We start from the raw sequence: 20,316 nt of genomic DNA, 5'->3' as shown, positions 1-20,316 counted from the left end.
GGAGGTGTACCCTCCTCCGTCGTATCCCTCTTATTCGTCTTAATTCATGAATGCATGTTTTAGAGCCGAAAAATCACTTTCCACTTTAATAGACTACTTCACATGATAAACTTACGCCTGGGAATTTATTTTCTATCACAAATTTGTCACTTTTAAAACTATTTTTTGAGATATTTGATTTTGAAATCTCGAAGTGAAATTAATTATTGGCACACTCCGCCATATTGAAAGACGAACTTAGTGATTCCCCCAACGTGTTTCTTTGTTTTAACGCTTCCTGTCAATGCATATAACAATCAAAATCATCAAATTCAACAGAAAAGTGTTGAAATAAAATTAGAAAAATTATTTCAAACTAATCTGAACTATATAAATTTGTCAATATTCGATTGAAATCGAATCGCTCAGCCCCCATAATTCGTCGTAATTTTGCGACAGGAATAGGAAACCGTTTTGCAAGAATTGGAATTAGATCGGTTCATTTTTACTATTTTTTGCTGACCTCAGTCGGACTCATAGAGAATGAACATAATTGATTTCTAATTAATCACAACACAATAAAGTAATTTTGAAGCTAGGAACTAGATGTGCTGAGAGATAAGTGCAAAAAGTCTTTTTATGTCAATAAATTACTTGAATGTATTCAGCATTGCTTATAATGCATGGTTTTAAATGAACATAGAATTGATGGCTTTTTTAGCTAAGTGGTTGGTGTTTTACAAATTATTTACTAACAGTACCGTGCATAATTTACCCAGCAAACATAACATCGCATAAGAAATGTCAGCTCAACTCGTTAACAATGTTAATGCGAATCGTAATTCCTACCAAACCAAGTAAATGATCGTAAAAATGGTTAGTTAAAGTCTACCGACTCGTATATGGCAAAAGTCCGCCATGTTTGCAAATTTGTCTCCCGCGTGCGGGATTCAAATGAGAAAACAACCTTGTTGTTCTCTTTGCGATAAGCAGTGCAACCAGATTTCTAAAAATCAGAGGGTCCATTTGGATAAACTGGCCAATGAGAGAAGCAGCAAATATTGTCGCTGGCAACGGTTTGCATGCATTGAGAGCAAAACTTGCGATCTCTCGCGTACTGTCAGGATGTACGGTAAAAGGTGTTGTATATCTTCCAAGTTTTACAACTCTTATCGCTTAAGCCAGAAGTTAAAAATATGTATGTATATTGCCTCCACTTTAGTACGTAAATGGTGTTTTTTCGAGTTATATAAGATGAATTTATAATGTATATGGAACGTATAGCAGAGTTTTTTGAGAAATATACCTACAAAAATGTTTGCTGGGTAATAGACGTTTGAGTGCACGCAAGAATATCTCCAACTTTACACATTTCTAACGTTCAACTCCAATGACATTGTTTTTCATAATTTTATATTTTAAGATTTGATTATTTTAGGTTCGATTATCTGATGACACTAAACCTCTCTCAAGTATTTGAAACATTAGATACATCAATTATATGAAAATTAGACTTTTTCAACTTCTTTCATTCAAACTGCAATATCTTACATACGACCAAACGCTTTGCTCTACAGAATGTTCACTGAGAGATCCTTGAAAACTAAAACTTAAACTTCTCCAGTTTTCAGAAATTCTCTAAATGGGAATCAACTACTCGAGGAAAAAAATCAATTCCTGGACCGATAACCTCGATTTCTATTGAATTTTGACGATGCATGGAAAATCGATGCTAAAAACTCCCGTTGAAGTTCAAAATGACAAGAGAATTTAGATGAATGAATAATTTAAACTTTGAAATAAGAGTTCACGAGTCTCTGGTTTGGATCTCAATACAAGTTTGGATAAAAAAATCGGAAGATATGATTTTTTGTACATAAAGTCGTTCAAAACAAAACAAAATCAATCCCCTTTTTTATTCTGATTCCTACCGTATAAGTGAAGGAAGGAAGAATGAGGAAAATAAATCATAAATTGACTAAAAAGTATGTAATGGATTGATCTATTTCCTTCATAGTTTCATAAAACAGTATAAGAAATATAGTTCAATTACTAAACATCAGTTTTAAAACAACGTGGAAGGCAATTCTATTGAAATAATGAAAAAAGCTTCCTTAAGCCGTTGTCTTAGGGTCCTTTACCCTATAAGATCATAATGTCACAGAAACGGACTCATACAAGATATTCCAGAATTCAATCATTCAAAAATGTTCAATTAGTTTACAATTATGTTATTCTTCATGTAAAAATTATAATTATATCAAAAAACTGTTATCTTTTAAAAAATTTTAAATCTTAATTTTTTAAATTCTTAAGGATTTACTACGTTCGAAATAATTTAATCATTATTCAGAGTTTATAAATCTATCATTAATTTATTATTTTGTGTCATGTGTATCCAAATATAGTTTATAGACTGAAAGAAAGGCTACAATCCACTGTTAAGTGTATTAAATTGGGTTTTTTTAATTTGTTCAAAAGTCTTATCGAAATCATAGAAGGAACTAGGGACTGACAAAAATGGTAAACAGAAAGAATCAGACATTGCCATCGAATAACTCTGCCATATGCTAAACAGTACATATTAAGCACACTCAATGACAATATTTTATAAAATATGTTATTTAAGGTCGGTTAGAAACCTATCGGTCTATTTTATATTTTTTAAACGTTACAAAAAAAAATTGTAACCGTACATCAAAAGCAAATTCAAACTGTCCTACAATATGTGATCATCTAAAATCTAAGCAATTATTTATGATAAAACTTTAGCTTACCAACGGTCCTGTCCTTCCACGACCGTTGAGGCCGGTCTCATTCGGAATTACTTTGCTGTTTCTTCATTCGCCATGTGGTTTGCTGTTGACGTTCAGGGCTCAGTGGTTTACTGTTGACGTTCAAATCGGCCAAACTAGACGAGTACTCGGCTTCGATCTCCCAGCTTTGCCGATATACAGTCGCTTGATTGTGTGGTGCGGCAGCCGTGATGTCCACATTCACAGGATGATTTGCTTTTCCACTCAGCACACACTTCAGTGGGAGCAGCACTTGAAATAGAGGCACTGAAAGCCTTCCGAAGCTGCTTTAAATTCCACATACTTTTTAGTTTTCTCTGATATGATATCTCAGAACTTCTACTTTAACAATATCGGGTGCAAAGATTTAACGTCTTATTATTCTTATTATTCCAGCTGCACTCGTGTTGGTTGGCTTTGCTGGATATCCCGTAGGCGTGCCACGGTGTATCGCGAATGTGCTTTAAGAAGCACGTAGCTAATTAAAGCAGCGGCAATCACTACCAACGCCCAAGCGATGGTTGAATGTTCTTTGGAAGTGTTCTGCGCGACGACGGTTTCGTCGGCAGAGAACCACCCCATATTTAGGCTTTATCTATATATATAAAAAGCAATTTCTGTATGTTTGTTTGATTGTTTGTTTGTTTGTTTGTCCTCTATAGACTCAGCCGTCTTAAGAGCTAGAGTGCTGAAATTTGGCATGGATGCTCATTAGGACCAGGAAGGATGAAAAATGTTTTTAGATTTTCGGATGACCCCTTCTGAAGGGGGTCGTCCATAGAAGACAAATATTGTTTTCGCGATATTGACGTTACTTTTCGTCGGATCGTGTTGGAAATTTGCACATAAGTGTTTTGAAAGACGATCGATCGATTTCTGGTGTTAAATTTTGTGTAAGGGGTCAGCCAAAGGGGTCGTCCATATAAACTGTTCACTGTTTTTGCGACATTGACGTTATTATACATCGTATTCAGATGAAAATTAGTACACGAGAGTTTTGAGTGACGTGCAATCGATTTGAGGTATCAAATTCAGTGTAAGGGGCCGGCAAAAAGGGTCGTCCATATACAATTTTCAGTAACTTAGTGATATTGACGTTTTTATACATCGGATTGGGATGAAAATTTGCACATAGGAGTTATTAGGGACAATCGACTGATTTCTTTTATCCAAACTAAAATCAGGGGTCGGCCAAAGGGGTCGTCCATATTAACTATTCACTGTTGATGCGATATTGTCGTTATTATACATCGGATTCAGGCGAAAATTGATACACGAGAGTTTTGAGAGATGAGCAATGGATTTCAGGTATTAAATTCACGTACGGGACCGGCAAAGGGGGTCGTCCATATAAACCTTTCAATTATTTTGCAATATCGTCGTTATTATACATCGGATGGGGATGAAAATTTGCACACGGTAGTTTTCAGGGACGGGCAATCGATTTCAGATGTCAAATGTTTTGCCAGGTGTCGACGAAAGGGGTCGTCCATATCAATTAATTTTTCACTGTTTTTAGCAATATTGACGATATTGTACAGTGGATAGCTTTGAAATTTTGCACACGGGAGTTTTGAGGGAAGGGCAATCGATTTCAGGTATCAAAGATTGTATAAGAGCCCCCGGAAGGGGTTTAACTTTTGGCAATAATTGCGTTGTTATGCAATGATTTAGTCGAAATTTATACACGTGGTTTTTTGGTACGGTCAAAGGATTTCTGATTTCAAATTTAGTAGCAGACGACAGACAAAGTGATCGACCAATATTTTTGCAATTATTACTTAACAATGAATTCAGAAGTGCATCTGGAGAATGCTTGGCAATTGACTTTCATACAAACTGTTCATGACATCCTACTCAAAGTTGAAAGCGAAACGGAGTTCGTATGGGATCAGCTAAGTAGCATTATAAAATGGGCGATATTGGTTCCGAGATGATTTGTTTTCGTTTACTTCAAAAACCATTAGGAGAAATTTCAACATTAGAAAAGCTTATCATAAAACAGTGTGAAATAAAACAGCGAAAAAAACACACATACAATTGGAAACATGCAAAGTGAGCCTTCAACGAGGTTCGGTAGTTTTTTTTAATAGAAGTTTCTAAGTAAATTAAACTTAAATATACCACTTAATGGGGAGATCATCCATGTTGAAAAGTGGGATTTTAGATGGGGAATGGGAAAGATAAAAAACAGTTTTCTCATTTGAAAATAAAAAATATATTGCGATATCTATTCAAGTTTCCTTAAAAATGATGGATAAATAATTTTTTTTTCGTGATTTTCGTGATAGTATTAATAAGCATACAAAAGAAATTGTTTTAAGTTTCTATTAAAGAAAACCTCATAACTATAAGTTTGTCAATAATATGAAAACGATAAAAACAGTAAATAATCTCAATCAAAACTTAAAAAATAATTACGACTTACAATAATGAATATAAAGCTTCTAAAATTTCTAAAAGTCAAACGATTCATTTTGATTTATATTTTTATGAACCCGAGCAAGGCCGGGTAAAATCAGCTAGTTTATTATAAAAGTCACATACATGAACTGCTCACTTTTCACTCTTGTTAAACAATTGTAGATGGTTATTTTTATCAATTTCCGTCCCGCACAGGTAATGCGCTTCACTTCGATGCTGCTATCTACATTGAACTTGTACACTTTGTGCTAATTCTGGCCTGGATCGTCGTGATATGATAGCCTCATTCCTCGAAGGGCTATCCTTGTTCCTGTCACTATCAGTAGGTTGGACGGTGATATACCTACGATCAAGAACGACCGTTCAGTTCGGAGTCTAAACTAGAAGGGATTTATTTCACTTACTTAAATGCTAACGAACCCCGTTTGAGTAGTCAATACGTGACTCTTTATGCAGAGCTCAGCATAATCGTTGTCGCTCGGGTGGCGTGATTTGGATTATGCTGAGTTCGCTGTTTACTTAAACTTATCGCTATGCGCTCTTCTGTGGAAGGGGCGTATCCACCACACTTCTGTCCCTGAATAGTGTTGTCGTACAAGTATGTGCATTTGTTTACAGTTTCCGGTCAAAATAACACAATAAACTTCTGGAAAATTGATTCAGTACATTCGAATTTTTCAAAAGCTTCCACGTTTGGATTTTTGATTGGATTTTTTGTTTCAAGTAGATAAGCGCTGTTCCAGAATATTCAATGCAAAGCGAGTTAGTCCAGAAGCAATGTTTTGAAAAAGGGTTTTAAAAACATGTTGTAACATTTTGATAAACAAACCTCATTTTCGAAATTCTTAAAAATTTACAAATTTTTGTTCATTCCCGGAGAGATAACCGTTAAGAAACCAAAAAATGCTCTAAATTTAGTTTACAACATGGGACTTGGTTTTTTCTATCCTCAAAGTGAGTTTTGAGTTCAATTTCATTACCGTGCAACTATACGAAATATTTCACCGCATCCCATTTCTTGTTCGTAAAATTTTGTAAACAGGACGTTCGAACTGTCACCACAAAAGGGAACATACGTCATCGTGAATCAACCAAAGGACTGAAGCAACTGTCAAATCACATACAAACGGACCGTACCCAAGGAATATTTAAAGGAGGTAGTGCCGAGGCAGCCTTGCTTTAGTATTATTACCGCCTGCGACGTCACTGTTGCCAATAATATGTGAATTTATATGGATTTTTTTCAATGTTTGTTAGCAATTAAAAAAAAATGAAGATTTTTTCAACTTTGAAGGCACACAATTCTAGAAATATTATTGTTCTTCAAGACTGATACTAAAAAAGTTGAATGTAGTAATTGTTTTGCTTTAATTCAGACGATTGAAGTTGCTGAGGTATCCTAACTCAAATTGACAAAACTTGATAATTAGTTCAAAACTTTGCTTATAAATGTTGAAATCAGTTAGGTTTGAACCGTTAATAAAATAAAATAACCAAAAATAGTATTTTTCGAATCCAACCACAATCTTTTATTGGAATTTAGTAAACCAAAGTTGCAATGGTTTTATTGGGGTTAATTGTTCTAAATTAGAAATTCATATGGTACACCATGTTAGATTCAAATCATGACGATGAGGTGCACTGCCATAAACTACCAATCAGACCTTTTGAAAGGGGAAAATTATTATTTTTGCTCGTTTCACAAAGAGCATGACTGTGCATTCAATAACAAATTCAAGAATAATACACACTGCAGTCTATTAAACACAAAGAAACCTCATAGCACAATCAACTAGTGGCCTTACAACATAATCCGAATCAAATTGGATTTTAATTTAGTTCTTTAATGTGTTTAACATTGAAATTTGAGTTCTACCAGTATAAACCTTCGACAGCTTGGCAACAGTGACGTCACGAAAAAAATCCAATATGGCTCTCGGCACTACCTTCTTTCAATATTCCTTGGACCGTACCGACTTTTTGGAACCACAACGTCAGTTCTCCTTTGATGTTGTTGTTGTTGTACATTTATTTAAAGAGGGTTTTTAGTCTTGAACTTTTACCCTCACGTAATAACTAATATTAATTTATATTACATTTTTTCGAATAAGCTATTTTTTTTAAGAAACTTCACTAGATTGTTCATACACTCAATATCATTATTGATTATATCACTGAGATTTTCACTAATCTTGAAATGTTTTCTTGAAGCGTCGTATGTTTTGCATTCCGTTAAAATATGTTTGATGGACAACGAGGTATTGCAAGAAGTGCAAACTGGTGCAGGATGTTTCGCTATCAGGTGTCCATGAGTCAATCGGGTGTGCCCTATACGGATCCGGGTGATGACTCGTTGCTCATCTCGGCTTGATAGGTCTTGCCATTTTTCAAGTTGTGGTTTTATCCTCTGCAGTTTGTTTTCTGTTCTGGTTGACCAAACTAGTTGTTGGGATACAAATAACCGAGATAATGCCCATGTAATCGCATCTTTGGCCGGAGTTCCAGTATCCCAGAGTACGTCGCTACTTCTCCCCAACTCTGCGAGTTTGTCTGCTTCTTCATTTCCAGCTATAGAACTATGACCAGGTACCCAGACATATGTGATGTTTTTCTTGTTAGAAAGATGTTCAATGAATTTTATAAACGCATGTTGGGATCCTTTTTCTAATGCTTGTAACACACTTGCTGAATCTGTGTAACATACAGCCTCGTTTGTACATCTGTGTGTAGCACTGGCTAAAGCAGCAGCTTCTGCAGAAAAAATGGAACAAGTGTTTGGCAAGCGTTCCGAGATTTCCAAATTTGGCCCTTTAATTCCAATTCCAACTTTTCCGTTTGCTACAGAACCATCCGTAAAAAAGGTTTGACATTGTCTGTATTTATTGTTGTGTAGCTCATGGAAAATTCTTCTTGCTGCATCCTTATTCGACCCTGCTTTGCATCTTTTTTTTATGAACCAATCAATTTTCGGAATACGAGCATTCCAGGATCGTCCTCCTTCAATAAGCTGTTCGCAAATAGTTGGCAATCGTTCACTAGTCAGTTGGTTAAAAAATTGGTCTGCTCTCTTGAATAAAATTTTCCCTTGGCTTGGTTTCTGGATAACACTACATGCACGTCGTATCAGGATCGAACATAGAAAATGTTCAAAGTCTAATCTACCACATTCTGTGACAATAGAGTCAATCGGTGAAGTTCGAAAAGCTCCTGATGAAATTCGTAGAACACTATTGTAGATAGGTTGTAGTCTTGAAACTTCTTCTGGTTTAAACATCTCAATTCCATGCATCATTTTTGACACAATTGTTGCCATTCCAATTTGTAAAATCGTTTGTCTGTTACCAAAGTTACTTATTGCCTGCAAAAAGTTGATCCTCGAACTGCATGCTTTTCTCACTTCTCGAACATGAGCCAGGGCATTACCCTTTCGATTTAGATGAATTCCTAAGATTCGAATGCTTGAAACTTTTGGAATAGGTAGTTCTTTTATTTTAATGTTCTTTTTTTTGGAAAAACAATGGCGAGTCTTTCTTTGGCAGGTATGTAATAAGTTGCTCTTCTGCGCACTTATACTATAACCAAAAGTATTAGTCCAAATAATTATTTGGTCAACAGCCTTCTGTAGATATCGTCTGGCTATAGCTGTATATTTATGTCCAGTAATTAATAGTAGATCATCTGCATAAACAAGCAGCGTGACATTATCCGGAACAACTTCGAAGATTGGATTTACTGTCAACAAAAATAAGGTTACCGACAGCACTGAACCTTGAGGAACTCCGTTTGCTTGACATTTCACTGATGAAAAGGAACCTCCTACAGTGACACGAAATGTTCTGTTTTTTAGAAAGTTGAGTATAACTCCAATAGATCTTTGTCCCAATTTCGCATGTTTGGCTGCATTTATGATTGCTGGATGCCAAGTACGATCATAAGCTTTCTCTAAATCGAGCTGGACTATCTCAGTACATAATCCTTTTTGTCTGTGATCAGCTATTATATCGGTCAAAGTACTAAAATAAGTTGTTGTACCAAATCCTTTACGAAAAGCGTGTTGATTTTCATGAAGTAAGTGGTTTTCTTCAATGTAATTTCGTATTCGACGGTCTATCATCCTTTCATATATCTTACTGAGGCAAGATGTAAGAGAAATCGGTCGGTAACTGGTTAATGTTCCAAAAGGTTGTCCAGGTTTATGTATCGGAATTATAATACTTTCACGCCAAGATTCAGGAAAATTTCCAAGCTGCCATTGGTTATTGAAAATTTCAAGCACTAGACATTTTGCGGCAAGAGGAAGATGTTGAAGCATTTCATAGGAAATATTATCAGGCCCGACTGATTTGCCTCTCACACAATTTAGGGCAAATAATAATTCTTCCATTGAAAAATCACAGTCTATAGTTGGATTAGCTTCTATATCTGTTATAGATAATTCTTCTATTTCAGAGTGAGTCTCTAGGAAATCATTGTTGAATATAAAATTCTGTTCAAATTTCGAAGCAAAGGATTCGGCAATTATGCTTGGATCTTCTACAAAAACGTCATCAATTTTCATTTTGAGAGTTCGGATTGATTTACGACCAGTGAGCTTCGAAAAATTTTCCCAAATAGTGGAAATGGATGTGGAAGGGCTAAAAGAAGCTGCAAATGCTTCCCAAGAATCCTTTTTCGCTTTTTCAACAGCTATTTTTGCTTCATAACGAGCCTTGCGAAATGCATCATTAGCTAATATCCAAGAAGGACTACCATGTGGAGTTTTTCGAAGTTTTTTAAGTGCCTTTTTCCGTTGTTTTATTAGATCGCCTATATGGTCTGACCACCAGTATGCAAACTTTGACGAAGTATTGCCAGTTGTTTGAGGAATCGCATCATTTGCAGCACCAATTATTATTTTAGATAAGTTTTCAACAGAAGAAGTAGAATTGATTCTTATCAGATCTTGAATTCTCGCTTGAAAAACCTCCCAGTTAGCCATTTTATGTCTCCACTTCTTGACATGAGGAATAATTAGGCCATTGTCACCAAGTCGAATAAAAATTGGGAAATGATCACTATTGAAAGGCTCATTTGATGTTTTCCAACTGAAATGTTTGACAATATCAGTGGATGCGAAGGTTACATCGATGGAAGAATCAGAACGACCTGCTGCTTCGAAACGGGTGATCGATCCATCGTTAAGAGGGATGAGCTGGTTTTCACAAGCCCAGGTAGCAATGGTGTTACCCATGGTATTCGAGTTTATTTTATCCCACGTGAAATGTCTGCCGTTAAAATCACCAGCAAAAATAACTGGCATGGGAATGTTATCGCTTATTTTCGAGAGTGCATGATAAGCATCATCCGGTTTTTTTAAGCTATTGTACACACTTACTACTGTCACTGCTATTGGAGAATGAATTCTCACCGCAAAAGCTGGAATTTCTGGGGCAATATCGAGAGGATCATGGGGAACTTCTTTGAGCACTGCTATAATTGCAGGTCCCTTCTTGCTTGACGTCTGACACACTGACTCATATATAAAATATTTTTCCTCGAGGAAACGGCCATATTTTTCTGTTAATGTTTCTTGTAAACAAAGAATAATCGGTAACTCACTGCGTATCTCCTGTATAAACTCAGCTGCGTTGGTCCAAAAACCTCGAATATTCCATTGTAAAATGAAAATCCGACCTTTAGAAACCGGTGACCGATGCCGTTTATCGTGGATTGATGTCCTCGATGAAGAATTTTGGATAGGTGATATTGTAGATTTCTTGAATTGGCGGGTGCTCGGGCCCTCTCCTGGGTCCCAACTCGGCGAAGATGAAATAAGGGTGGCGTTGATTTCTCGGTTGGCATTTCTGAAAGGTGGACCAGCGTTTGGCACAGTTTGATTGTAATTTATTGTGGTACTGACCTGTACATTGTTGGGGTGCTCCATGCCAGCAACCTGCCATGATACTATGTCAGCGGTAGGTGCCAGCAAGGAGCCAGGCTCGGGGGTTACAGTTGCGCCGAAAAGGGCTGTGAGATGCGGTAGACTGTCGACGGGTTGGAGGTTGGCGGCCCGGATAGTTTCCCGAACATCCCACACTTTGGACGATGGGGTGGCTACTACACTTTCACACACCCCATACCTCAAATCGGCGTTTGATGATTTTCGAGTATTGATAGATCTTGATGTTTCCATTGATTGTTGATTTTCTTTTGTTGATAATGATTGAATTTTGTTGATATTTTGAATGTTAAGTTGAGTTGTTGATCTTTGGTTGTTAAAGTTGATGTGTGAATTATTGATCGCGAAAGAACTGGGATCTTTGGGAACGTAATGTCATGTTCAGAAAAGGTTCATCGAAACCAGGTTCATTATGATCGGAATCAAATGAAGAATTCCATTGAGAATTATTCGAAGAATTTAAAGCTACTTTCTTCTTATCCTTCTCAACTGCCGGTGGTGAATGATTAGCACGTTTGTTCCTGGGATTGACATTAGCTACTGATTCGTAATCGTTGACAATTTTCGTAGATTTGGTAGTTTTTAGAGAATCAGACAGATCATTCAAATCACTTATAGTTTCATACTCACGACATTTATCCAAATACATCTGCTTCAGCTTATTGAAGTTAGCTTCAAGTTGAACCATTCGCTGCTGATTTTCCAACAACAACTCAACTTTTTTGGTAAGCTCTTCTATCTGCTTATCCTTTTTGGCAATTTCGATGGATGGTCCTTGAGATGCAGTAGTAGCGTAGGATGGTTTCTTTGACGTATGCAATTGTGTTTCGATCTTCTTTCTAGCTTCCGTCCAAGACAAACTTTCATCAGTTCTCACGCGAATGACGGCTTCTTCCAAACGATATTTCGGGCAGTTTCGTCCAACAGCTGAGTGATCATTGTCACCCTCGGGGCAATGGGGACATTTGAATGGCAACTTGCAGCTTTCATCTTCCTTGAATTCATGACTACCAGAACATCGGATGCAGCGTCTTTCCTCCTTACACCTTTTCTTCGTATGACGATATTGTAAACAGTTTTTACAAATCATGGGTGATTCGTAGAAGGTTCTTACTGGAACTCGGGTCCAGCCAAAATAAATTGCTTTTGGGAGACATGTGCTTGCAAAAGTCAATATCGTCAAAGGAGTTTTAATTACCTTTTTATCGACAAACTTTGTGATGCGTTTTACTGCAATCACGCCTTGTGTTTTGAGCTCCGCAAGAAGCTCTACCTCCGTCATGTCGATGGTATCTTGCTGGAATACAATTCCCTGAATGCGGCTTAGAGAGGGGTGGTCAATAACTTCAACAGCAGTGTTGGAATCCAGCCTTGTAATTTTCTTCAAATCTTCCACCAATCCCAAATTGAAAGTTGAAATGGCATAACTTTGCCCACCATTTTCCAGAGACAACGTAACACTTTTACGAAGAGATCCACGTTTCAATTGACGTTCAATTTCATTAGCCACGTAAAAAGGATTTGTTGGTAGTTTGTCCCGATTTTCATTGTCTCCTGGACGTCTTAGCTGGAGCCATCTCTTTTGTCCATCAAAAGACGTCGATCGCATATAAGGTGGTAGAGGAGAAGATTCAGGCAATGCTGACGCCTCTCCACTTCCGGCGGAAACGCCTTTCATGGCGCCACCGATACTTTCACTCATTCACTATTGGCTTTTTGACACTTTTTGTCCGATAAAATATGTGATTATATCACAAGTAGAATAAAGCACTAATAATTATTACAATTCCGAAAAAGTCTTTCACTATCAAATCGAAACCATAAGGAAAAAAAATAACAATGTCGTATCCTAGGTAACGTAAGCACTCGATAGCAATCCACGCAGCGACGGTAAAATGCGACTGAACTGTAGCAAGGCTTGCTTAAGACTGATTCTCCTTTGATTTCAATGGCATTTTGGTACCAAAACGTCAGTGCGGTACTGAAATGTCAGTTCTGAAATTTCCTTCTCTTTCAGCCCCTTGGAATCAACCCATTCTAACTGATTTTTTCTTAAATCTCATCTGAAAATTATTATGATAATCATAAGTTAAATCAAATTTACCAATGTTTAGAGAAATCCTCTTCATATCTCAGATCAAGTAATAAATTTAACGAAAAATGTATACATGTTCAGTAGTGACTTCATTCCTCCAGTCAGTATTCAATTTATTGAGATAAGTAAGTGTTTGAAAACAAACTCAACAGTCTGCATCGTGCTGTCACAGCGACCAGTTCGTTTCGTTTGTTCGCGTGGCTCGTCCATTCGGTCTTCGCAAAATATTTTTGAGAGTCCCGGCTTTCATTGTGTGAAAATGGATAATCGTTTGGTGAAGTTGATGGAGCACATGCTATTTGATTGGATTTTTGATGAAAATAGTGATTTCGATAATGCCATTTTTCGTAATGAGCTTGAGTTGTTTGATAGATTCAGCTAGCGGGGGTGAAAAACAATATGGTGCTCAGTTTAGTCTATCGTGGAATGATTCGGAAAATTTAAAGTTTTTCAGTGGATTGGTGGTGAATTTGGAAGAAACAAACATAGTAACAAAGGGTTATTTAAGTGTGATTGATGTGTCCATGAAAGGGATTAATTTTTTCAGCAGAAGCATGCACTCATGGATACCTGACGAAAGGATCAAACCGGTGAGATCGTTCTAATGCGATTTTTTTTTACTTTGCTTGCTTTGCATTCTGTAGTTTGTTCAATATGTTCGATTACTAGTCTAATATTCCGTAAACGATTTTGAAGTTAAATTTATTATTTACGAAACATAAATTTGAACATCTTCAAATTATCGAGACATGAACCAACATGTTCGCGATTTATCAATGTGGACAGAACTGGTGAAAAGCTATCTCTCTCCCGCTAACTTAGCATCAGCAGCATCGAGACATTTTTTTCTCTCATGTAGTTCTTTGCGTAGGGTAGGCGAAGGAGTACGCAATTGGTCTTGTGCTGTCACAGCTTAGTCTATACAGCATAAAATACTGTCTGTCTTTTTCATTATCTATCAATTGGTAAGCGCGGCCGAATTTGGGTGATGGTTTTGCATAAGTGCAAGCGGGATGCAACTAAAATTTCAGCCAACTTTTGATAGGTATGGGCGATGGAATCGAAAAGTTATTCTTTCTCTCCTTAAGAAAAACCCGTAAGATCTGTCAAAAGTTGGGTGAAATTTTAGCTGCATCCCGCTTGCACTAATGCAAAACCATCACCCAAATTCGGCAGCGCTTCCATCGCCTATTGCGGGTTTTTCTCAAGGAGAGAAAGAATAACTTTTCGATTCCATCGCCCATGGGCCATGGGAACCTCAGAGCGACGAAGCAGGAGAGAATGAATGAACAGGACAGGACAGGAGATTTTACTTGTGGAAACTTCAGCCAGATTCTATCGAAGCAAGCGTGGATTTTTTTTTTCAGATCATTTCAACCGGGCACCAAATTGGCGGGTGTCGTTCTTGTTACGTTTACACTATGGGTGGTTTAAATTTAAGCGGACAGACAAAATATTATCATCATTTTCGAACAACTTAACGATTATTACTGCTTATGACAGATTGCAAAGAGAATCGAGGGATTCAGTCCAGTCAAAAAAAAAAAAATTGAAAATGTAAGATAAGTACATAGTTGTTTTTTGGTATATTTGTTCTCTTTTATTTATAACTAGAATTTTCAGGATATGTGGTGTAAAGTTTGATATATGCACCTCTCAGTTTTTTTTTTTTTTCTAAAGTTCAACAGAAGTCATAGAACATTCTTATTCAAATAAAAAACGAACAAGTGTACGCTTCGACTGTTATCTAGACAAATGATCATATTGCCTTTTCTAACAATAAATCTTGAAATTCTTGTACTTTCCAATTAAACAAATACTTACTAGGTGTAGAAGCTATCTGACCAGATTATTTTTAATTGTTCAAATGGACATCCGGAACTTTGTTAGAATATTCGTCGTATTACTGCAGAAAAAAAGATTGTGTTGGGAGATTCTATTTAACCTATATTTTTATGCTTTTTGTTCTATGCTCAGTATTGGAAATTTAAGAAAAGTTTTTACGAGTTTTGTCTAGTATGGACTGTTGTCATGTATTTCTAAATTTTAATATTGAAATTCCAGCTATGTAATCTACAATTTGATATTGCATCTTTGAATTCGAAAAATAAAAATAATAGTCGACTTATTCTCCTTCTCCAAATAAAATTTTGTTCATTTTTAGAAACATTTATTAACAAATTTATACTAGATAGACTTGGTGCCAAATAGTCGCCCGATTTTTTTTTCTATTTTATGTCACGTTTATGAAATTTGATAGCCGAATAGTGTAGATGTTATGTGTTATTAATGTGATATCTGAATCGAAATTGTAGTGTTGTAGCAGAAATCATCAATATGTTTTTGTTTTCTTATACTTTTTATGAAAAATGTACTTCTTCAGTAGAGTCATAATTAAATCTTGGTATGTATGATCATATAAATTATTGAGCGTTCGTCTTTTCAAAAAGACAATCGATATTAATGATAGGTTCTATAATCATTAGTTAGGAGAAGGTATAGTTAAAATAGTAGTTTTTAAAAGCTTCTATTTACTGATTTTTGGATTTACAAACAATTAAAGAATCCAATCTTGATTTATTGCGCTCTTCTTTTCCAATTTAGGAGCAACACAACTAATAAACCCAATTTAAATCTTTTATCAGCATACATTAGTACCTATAACAGATATTCTTAATCAGAAAATTTACTTGTTTGGCCAGCATCTTATCGGTACAATCAGATAAACATCAATAAGTACTCTAATTTTCAATTCTACTACTTTTAAATTCATTTGATTATTTTGTTATGTAATTATGATCTCGTGTATTAGCTCAATGCATCCAATTGAATTATAACATTACTATTATTTCATTTTTCCATTATTTTTCCCCTGCACAGTTTTAATCAAATCATCAATTTCAAAGAGGGAATAAATGCATCTGGGGAATATAGTTGCATTTAAAAAGTGTCGAATATGAAGTTTGCAAAATTACACATCAGTTGTCAGTAAATCTATTATCCAAAAAATGGAGTGAAAAGAATAAAACGCTCCCATGCTTATAAATTATATGTGCTCATCATCTTTTATTTTTCAGATCTGTATCCTTTTATTAAAAATAATAATAACTGAACCAAAAAAATATATATTTTTTAACATTATATATAAATACATACATTTTCAAGGTATCTTAAGTAATTGTCCTTACGGCCACAGATTATCATTGGGGATAGGGATTTTCATTGTTATATTGTATATTTGATAATTTTAGAGGGAATGCATCTGGGGATAACCTGAAGAAACTATTGCTAGCGGAGTGGTAGCCAACCATAGTATGTTTCTGAGGGTTGGATGCCTTTTCTCGACGAACCATCGGCAGTGGAAGCCTTCGGGCCAACCACACAGACATAGGCAGGACCTTGCTACCGATGGGGGACCCTTACATACATACATACATAAGTAAGTGTTTGAAAACAAACTGAAACAATTAATTTGAAATATGCACATACTTCTTGTAATATGTAGTAATTGAGCCGTAATATGAAACCTTTTTCAGCTTCTCTGTCACTCACTAATGCCCGAACACCCAAAATTTTCAACGATATCACCCCAAGCAACCAAAAGTCTAATATCTACTTAAACTCGTGCCTCCAAAGTTCGAATTTCGCTGAACAAAGGTTCCAAAGGAAATTGGTACCGAATTTTCTCGAATGTGAGCATGAACGTTACAAAAGGTTCCTCAAACAGCCTTCTATGGACTTGAAGTTCATAAAAATTCCTCAAACAGCTTTTTTTGTGACATGTCAATCGCATCCACACAGTATAAAAGTTACAAATTCGGTCTCAAATAGCCTTCTGTGGACTTCAAAGTTCCAAGAAGTTCCTCAAATAGCCTTTTTTGTGACATGTCAAACGCACCCACACAGTATAAAAGTTTCGCAATGTTTGTTAGTCATAATCAACATGCGTCTTTGCTGCTGGCGGCTGGCTGCTCTTGCAGATATTCTAGGAAGCTTATAACCACTTCGAATTTTAGCAGCCGGTAAGGCAACATCTAGGTGTGGCGTCGTGGCAGCGGGTTTGGCTATCATCTCGGAGGATCGGGTTCAAATCTGGTACCAGGACTATTTTTTCCATTAGGTTGTTTGATTGCTTGAGTAAGCGAATCAAATAATTGTGTAGCTGAACAGGCGTGCGTGCTGGCATGTGTCGAGAAAAGTTAAAAACAAAGCAATTAAGTAAGATCAATTAAGGGAGGTGATGGGAAGAATAAAGATGGATGGCGAGAAACCGGCAGCACCACATGGGCTGGTGGTGACCAAAGTAAGGAGAATATTTTTTTTGTTTTCGCTGATTAAACGTTTACTTGTGGGCTGAATAGAATGCCGTTTAAATCTGTAATGGAACTTCAAAGTTTCAATAAGAACTTAAATTTTGGGCTGAGTAAAACGCAATAATTCCGTTTTTTATACAACAGTACAACCACTTTTTGTAAGTTTTAATTTGACGTTTTATTATTTTTTTCACAGGTCTCAAATTGGTTTAAAAATCGACGACAAAGAGACCGGGCGGCCGAGCACAAAGAGTAAGTATAATTTTTAAGAATCATTGTTGGCTATCGATTTTCGCTATCAACAATAAAATTGTAGCATACACCTTTTGAAGACTGAAAGTGACATATAATTGAACTTTGAAAGGCAAGCTTTCTCAGGAACGTCAGGCCACGTGTCCCTTTCCCATGCTAAACCAATTTCCCTTAGCAATAAAAAAAAATCTCCTGTGAAGCGGCACTTCATAAATTTTGATCTTAATTCCATTACATCATTTGTCGGTTCTGTTCGCTCCCCTCGGAAGGCGAAAATTTTGTTACCGGGTGCTAATTGAGTGTCATTGTTAAGCCGATATCCCACTCTCAATCGACGACGGAGTATGTTTTTCGGAGGGAAGCTCACCCAAATGGACCGATATCACATCTTTGGGATGCAACCCAATTGTTTCGGAATCTTATTAATGCGATAGCAATGGAAGGTTTCGGAAATTTCATCATGTTTGTTTGTCTTAGATGTAATGCATTCAAAATCAAACGAAGAACAATCATTTCTGACAGCATGTCATGTGTCATGAGTTTTTTTTACAAGCGAAAAGTATTACCTTTGTAATAGTATTTTTTGTTTTGAACCAAAAATATATTTGGTGGCTGTTTGTAGCCAAAAACATTTGGAGTAAAGTTCCGATGACTGAAATGTCTTAAGAAAACTGATTTATTGCAAAACAAAATTTACCTGTTTTTTAAAGGGCGATCTCCAGCTTTTGGTCGGGTGTGGATAAAGCTGATCTAGTTACAAAGTAATGAGCAAGTATAGACCTTAGCTTGGGTCTTGTTTAGATGGTTTCTGGGATGAACAAGTGCAGTTTCTTAAATCTCTCAAGGCTTTACTGGTAATCTAACAGAAAGCAATCAAGCCTGAGGAGTTTATCGCTCTCGGTCGAATTAAGGAACGGCTGGTGTAGGCGAGGAAAAGCTTTGTATACACTATTGGCTCTCAAACCTTTTTCTCCATAGTCAATCAATCCACGTAATTTCATAGTTGCAATATGCCCATTTCTCAAATTTGGAATCATCCGAACAATACTGACCAAGTCTCCGATCGGTCTCGGCTTCCAAGATCGCTGTGTCAGACAGGACTACACGCATAATTGAAGATATCTGCAACTGCGACCACCCCGAAAGTGTGAGGATGAAATCGATCCCTTCGTGGCCCCTGAAAACAGTTGTAAGCTCAATAAAATTTTAACATAAAGTTAACAACGGATCCTAATTTGATTATCGCTCGGAAGCCGTGATTTCTCCATAGCACTCGGGGTTGCCGGATCCGAGAGAGCCTCCAATCCGAAACAAAGATGGAGATGCGCAAGATCTTATTCCCAAAGTCGTTCGTCACCAGCCCGGGAAAGGTGGGAAATGAGGTGAGCTCGAAACAAAAACAAAACGCCTTACCAGAGGGATCATGTTTTATGGCTCATCATCCTGCGCGAGCAGCCACAGATAAGATAACACACAGCGAGGCCACCCGGCAGACCAATTCTGTGGCAGCTTAAGCGAGACCACCTCTCACAACCACGTAAAACACCACTAGTGTCCAACGGAGGATCCCTGGCTCCGAGCTATGGGTAGGTATCGGCTAACACTTTTGGGGAGTCGGCCATAAATTAGTCGACTAAATGCAGTTTAAGGTGACTACACACTCGGATGACGATGTCCCGATATTCACACGGGCGCGAGTCCAGTCGAGAGAAGACGTGCGAAAGAGAGAGAAGAAGCGAAAACGTTCAGGCGCGCGATGTCTTTTCCTCAACATGATTTTAGGGCTGTTGCTGCTGCTGGCTTGGATTGGAGGTTATCTGGAAAGGATCTCGAAAAAAAACTCTTGAAGGAGAGGTGGAGGAACGCGAGATCGATGGTAGAGATCGTAAATTTTACAACGCATTCGTATGTGATTTTAACAGCCTTTCGTTAATCTTGTTAAATTTACAGCGAATGTATCACCTTGTTTCGTTTAATGGCGCTTGTTGGGTTTGTTGAAGGCGCTGATTGTGGTGACCAATTGAAGAGACAGAACGACGGAAAACATGTTTTTTAAACTTGAAACTATAGCTTGTTGTTTACGCTACTCGACTAGTCAGTGGGCATTTCAAAATGAGAAATGTTGCAGAGCTCGACAAATTGGAAGAAAACGCCCGTTCATAGCATGTGTCTTGTCAAATGAGATGAAAATAAATTAACAATGTTTAGTTGCCTTAACTTTGCCATTAGGGGAGATAAGGGAATATTGGGCACCTTAAAGGAAACGCTTACTTAACCATACAAACACTTACAATTTGTTTATTACATCGCTGGATCATCTTCAGGCGCTAAAGAAGTTCATTTCGTATCAGGTTTTCAATTTTAAAAGTTGATAGAAACGTTGAAAAATGCGTTTAAAAAATTTGTGCCAAAAGCTGAAAATGAGACACTGTGTGAGGCGTGTTAAGAACCCCCTGGGGCAGAATGAGCATCCTTTGAAATGAAAGGTGTACAGGGGCGCTCAAACTATACACATATTCA

The 20,316-nt window shown here is 36.9% G+C and overlaps 1 protein-coding gene across 1 annotated transcript in view; it reads left to right on the top strand.

The window, feature by feature from the left end:
• The window catches only part of LOC129748418 (homeobox protein six1b), a 113,252-nt gene that overhangs the window by 76,531 nt on the left and 16,405 nt on the right, over positions 1-20,316 (top strand). Inside the window, exon 5 of the mRNA XM_055743038.1 lies at positions 17,741-17,796. Coding sequence (XP_055599013.1) covers positions 17,741-17,796 — 56 coding nt within the window. The remainder of the gene's footprint in view (positions 1-17,740; positions 17,797-20,316) is intronic.

This window comes from Uranotaenia lowii, chromosome 2 (genome assembly GCF_029784155.1).
Source record: "Uranotaenia lowii strain MFRU-FL chromosome 2, ASM2978415v1, whole genome shotgun sequence".
NCBI lineage: Eukaryota > Metazoa > Arthropoda > Insecta > Diptera > Culicidae > Uranotaenia > Uranotaenia lowii.
Note: the sequence above shows the minus strand (reverse complement) of the source record. Positions and strands in the feature narration are given on the sequence as shown.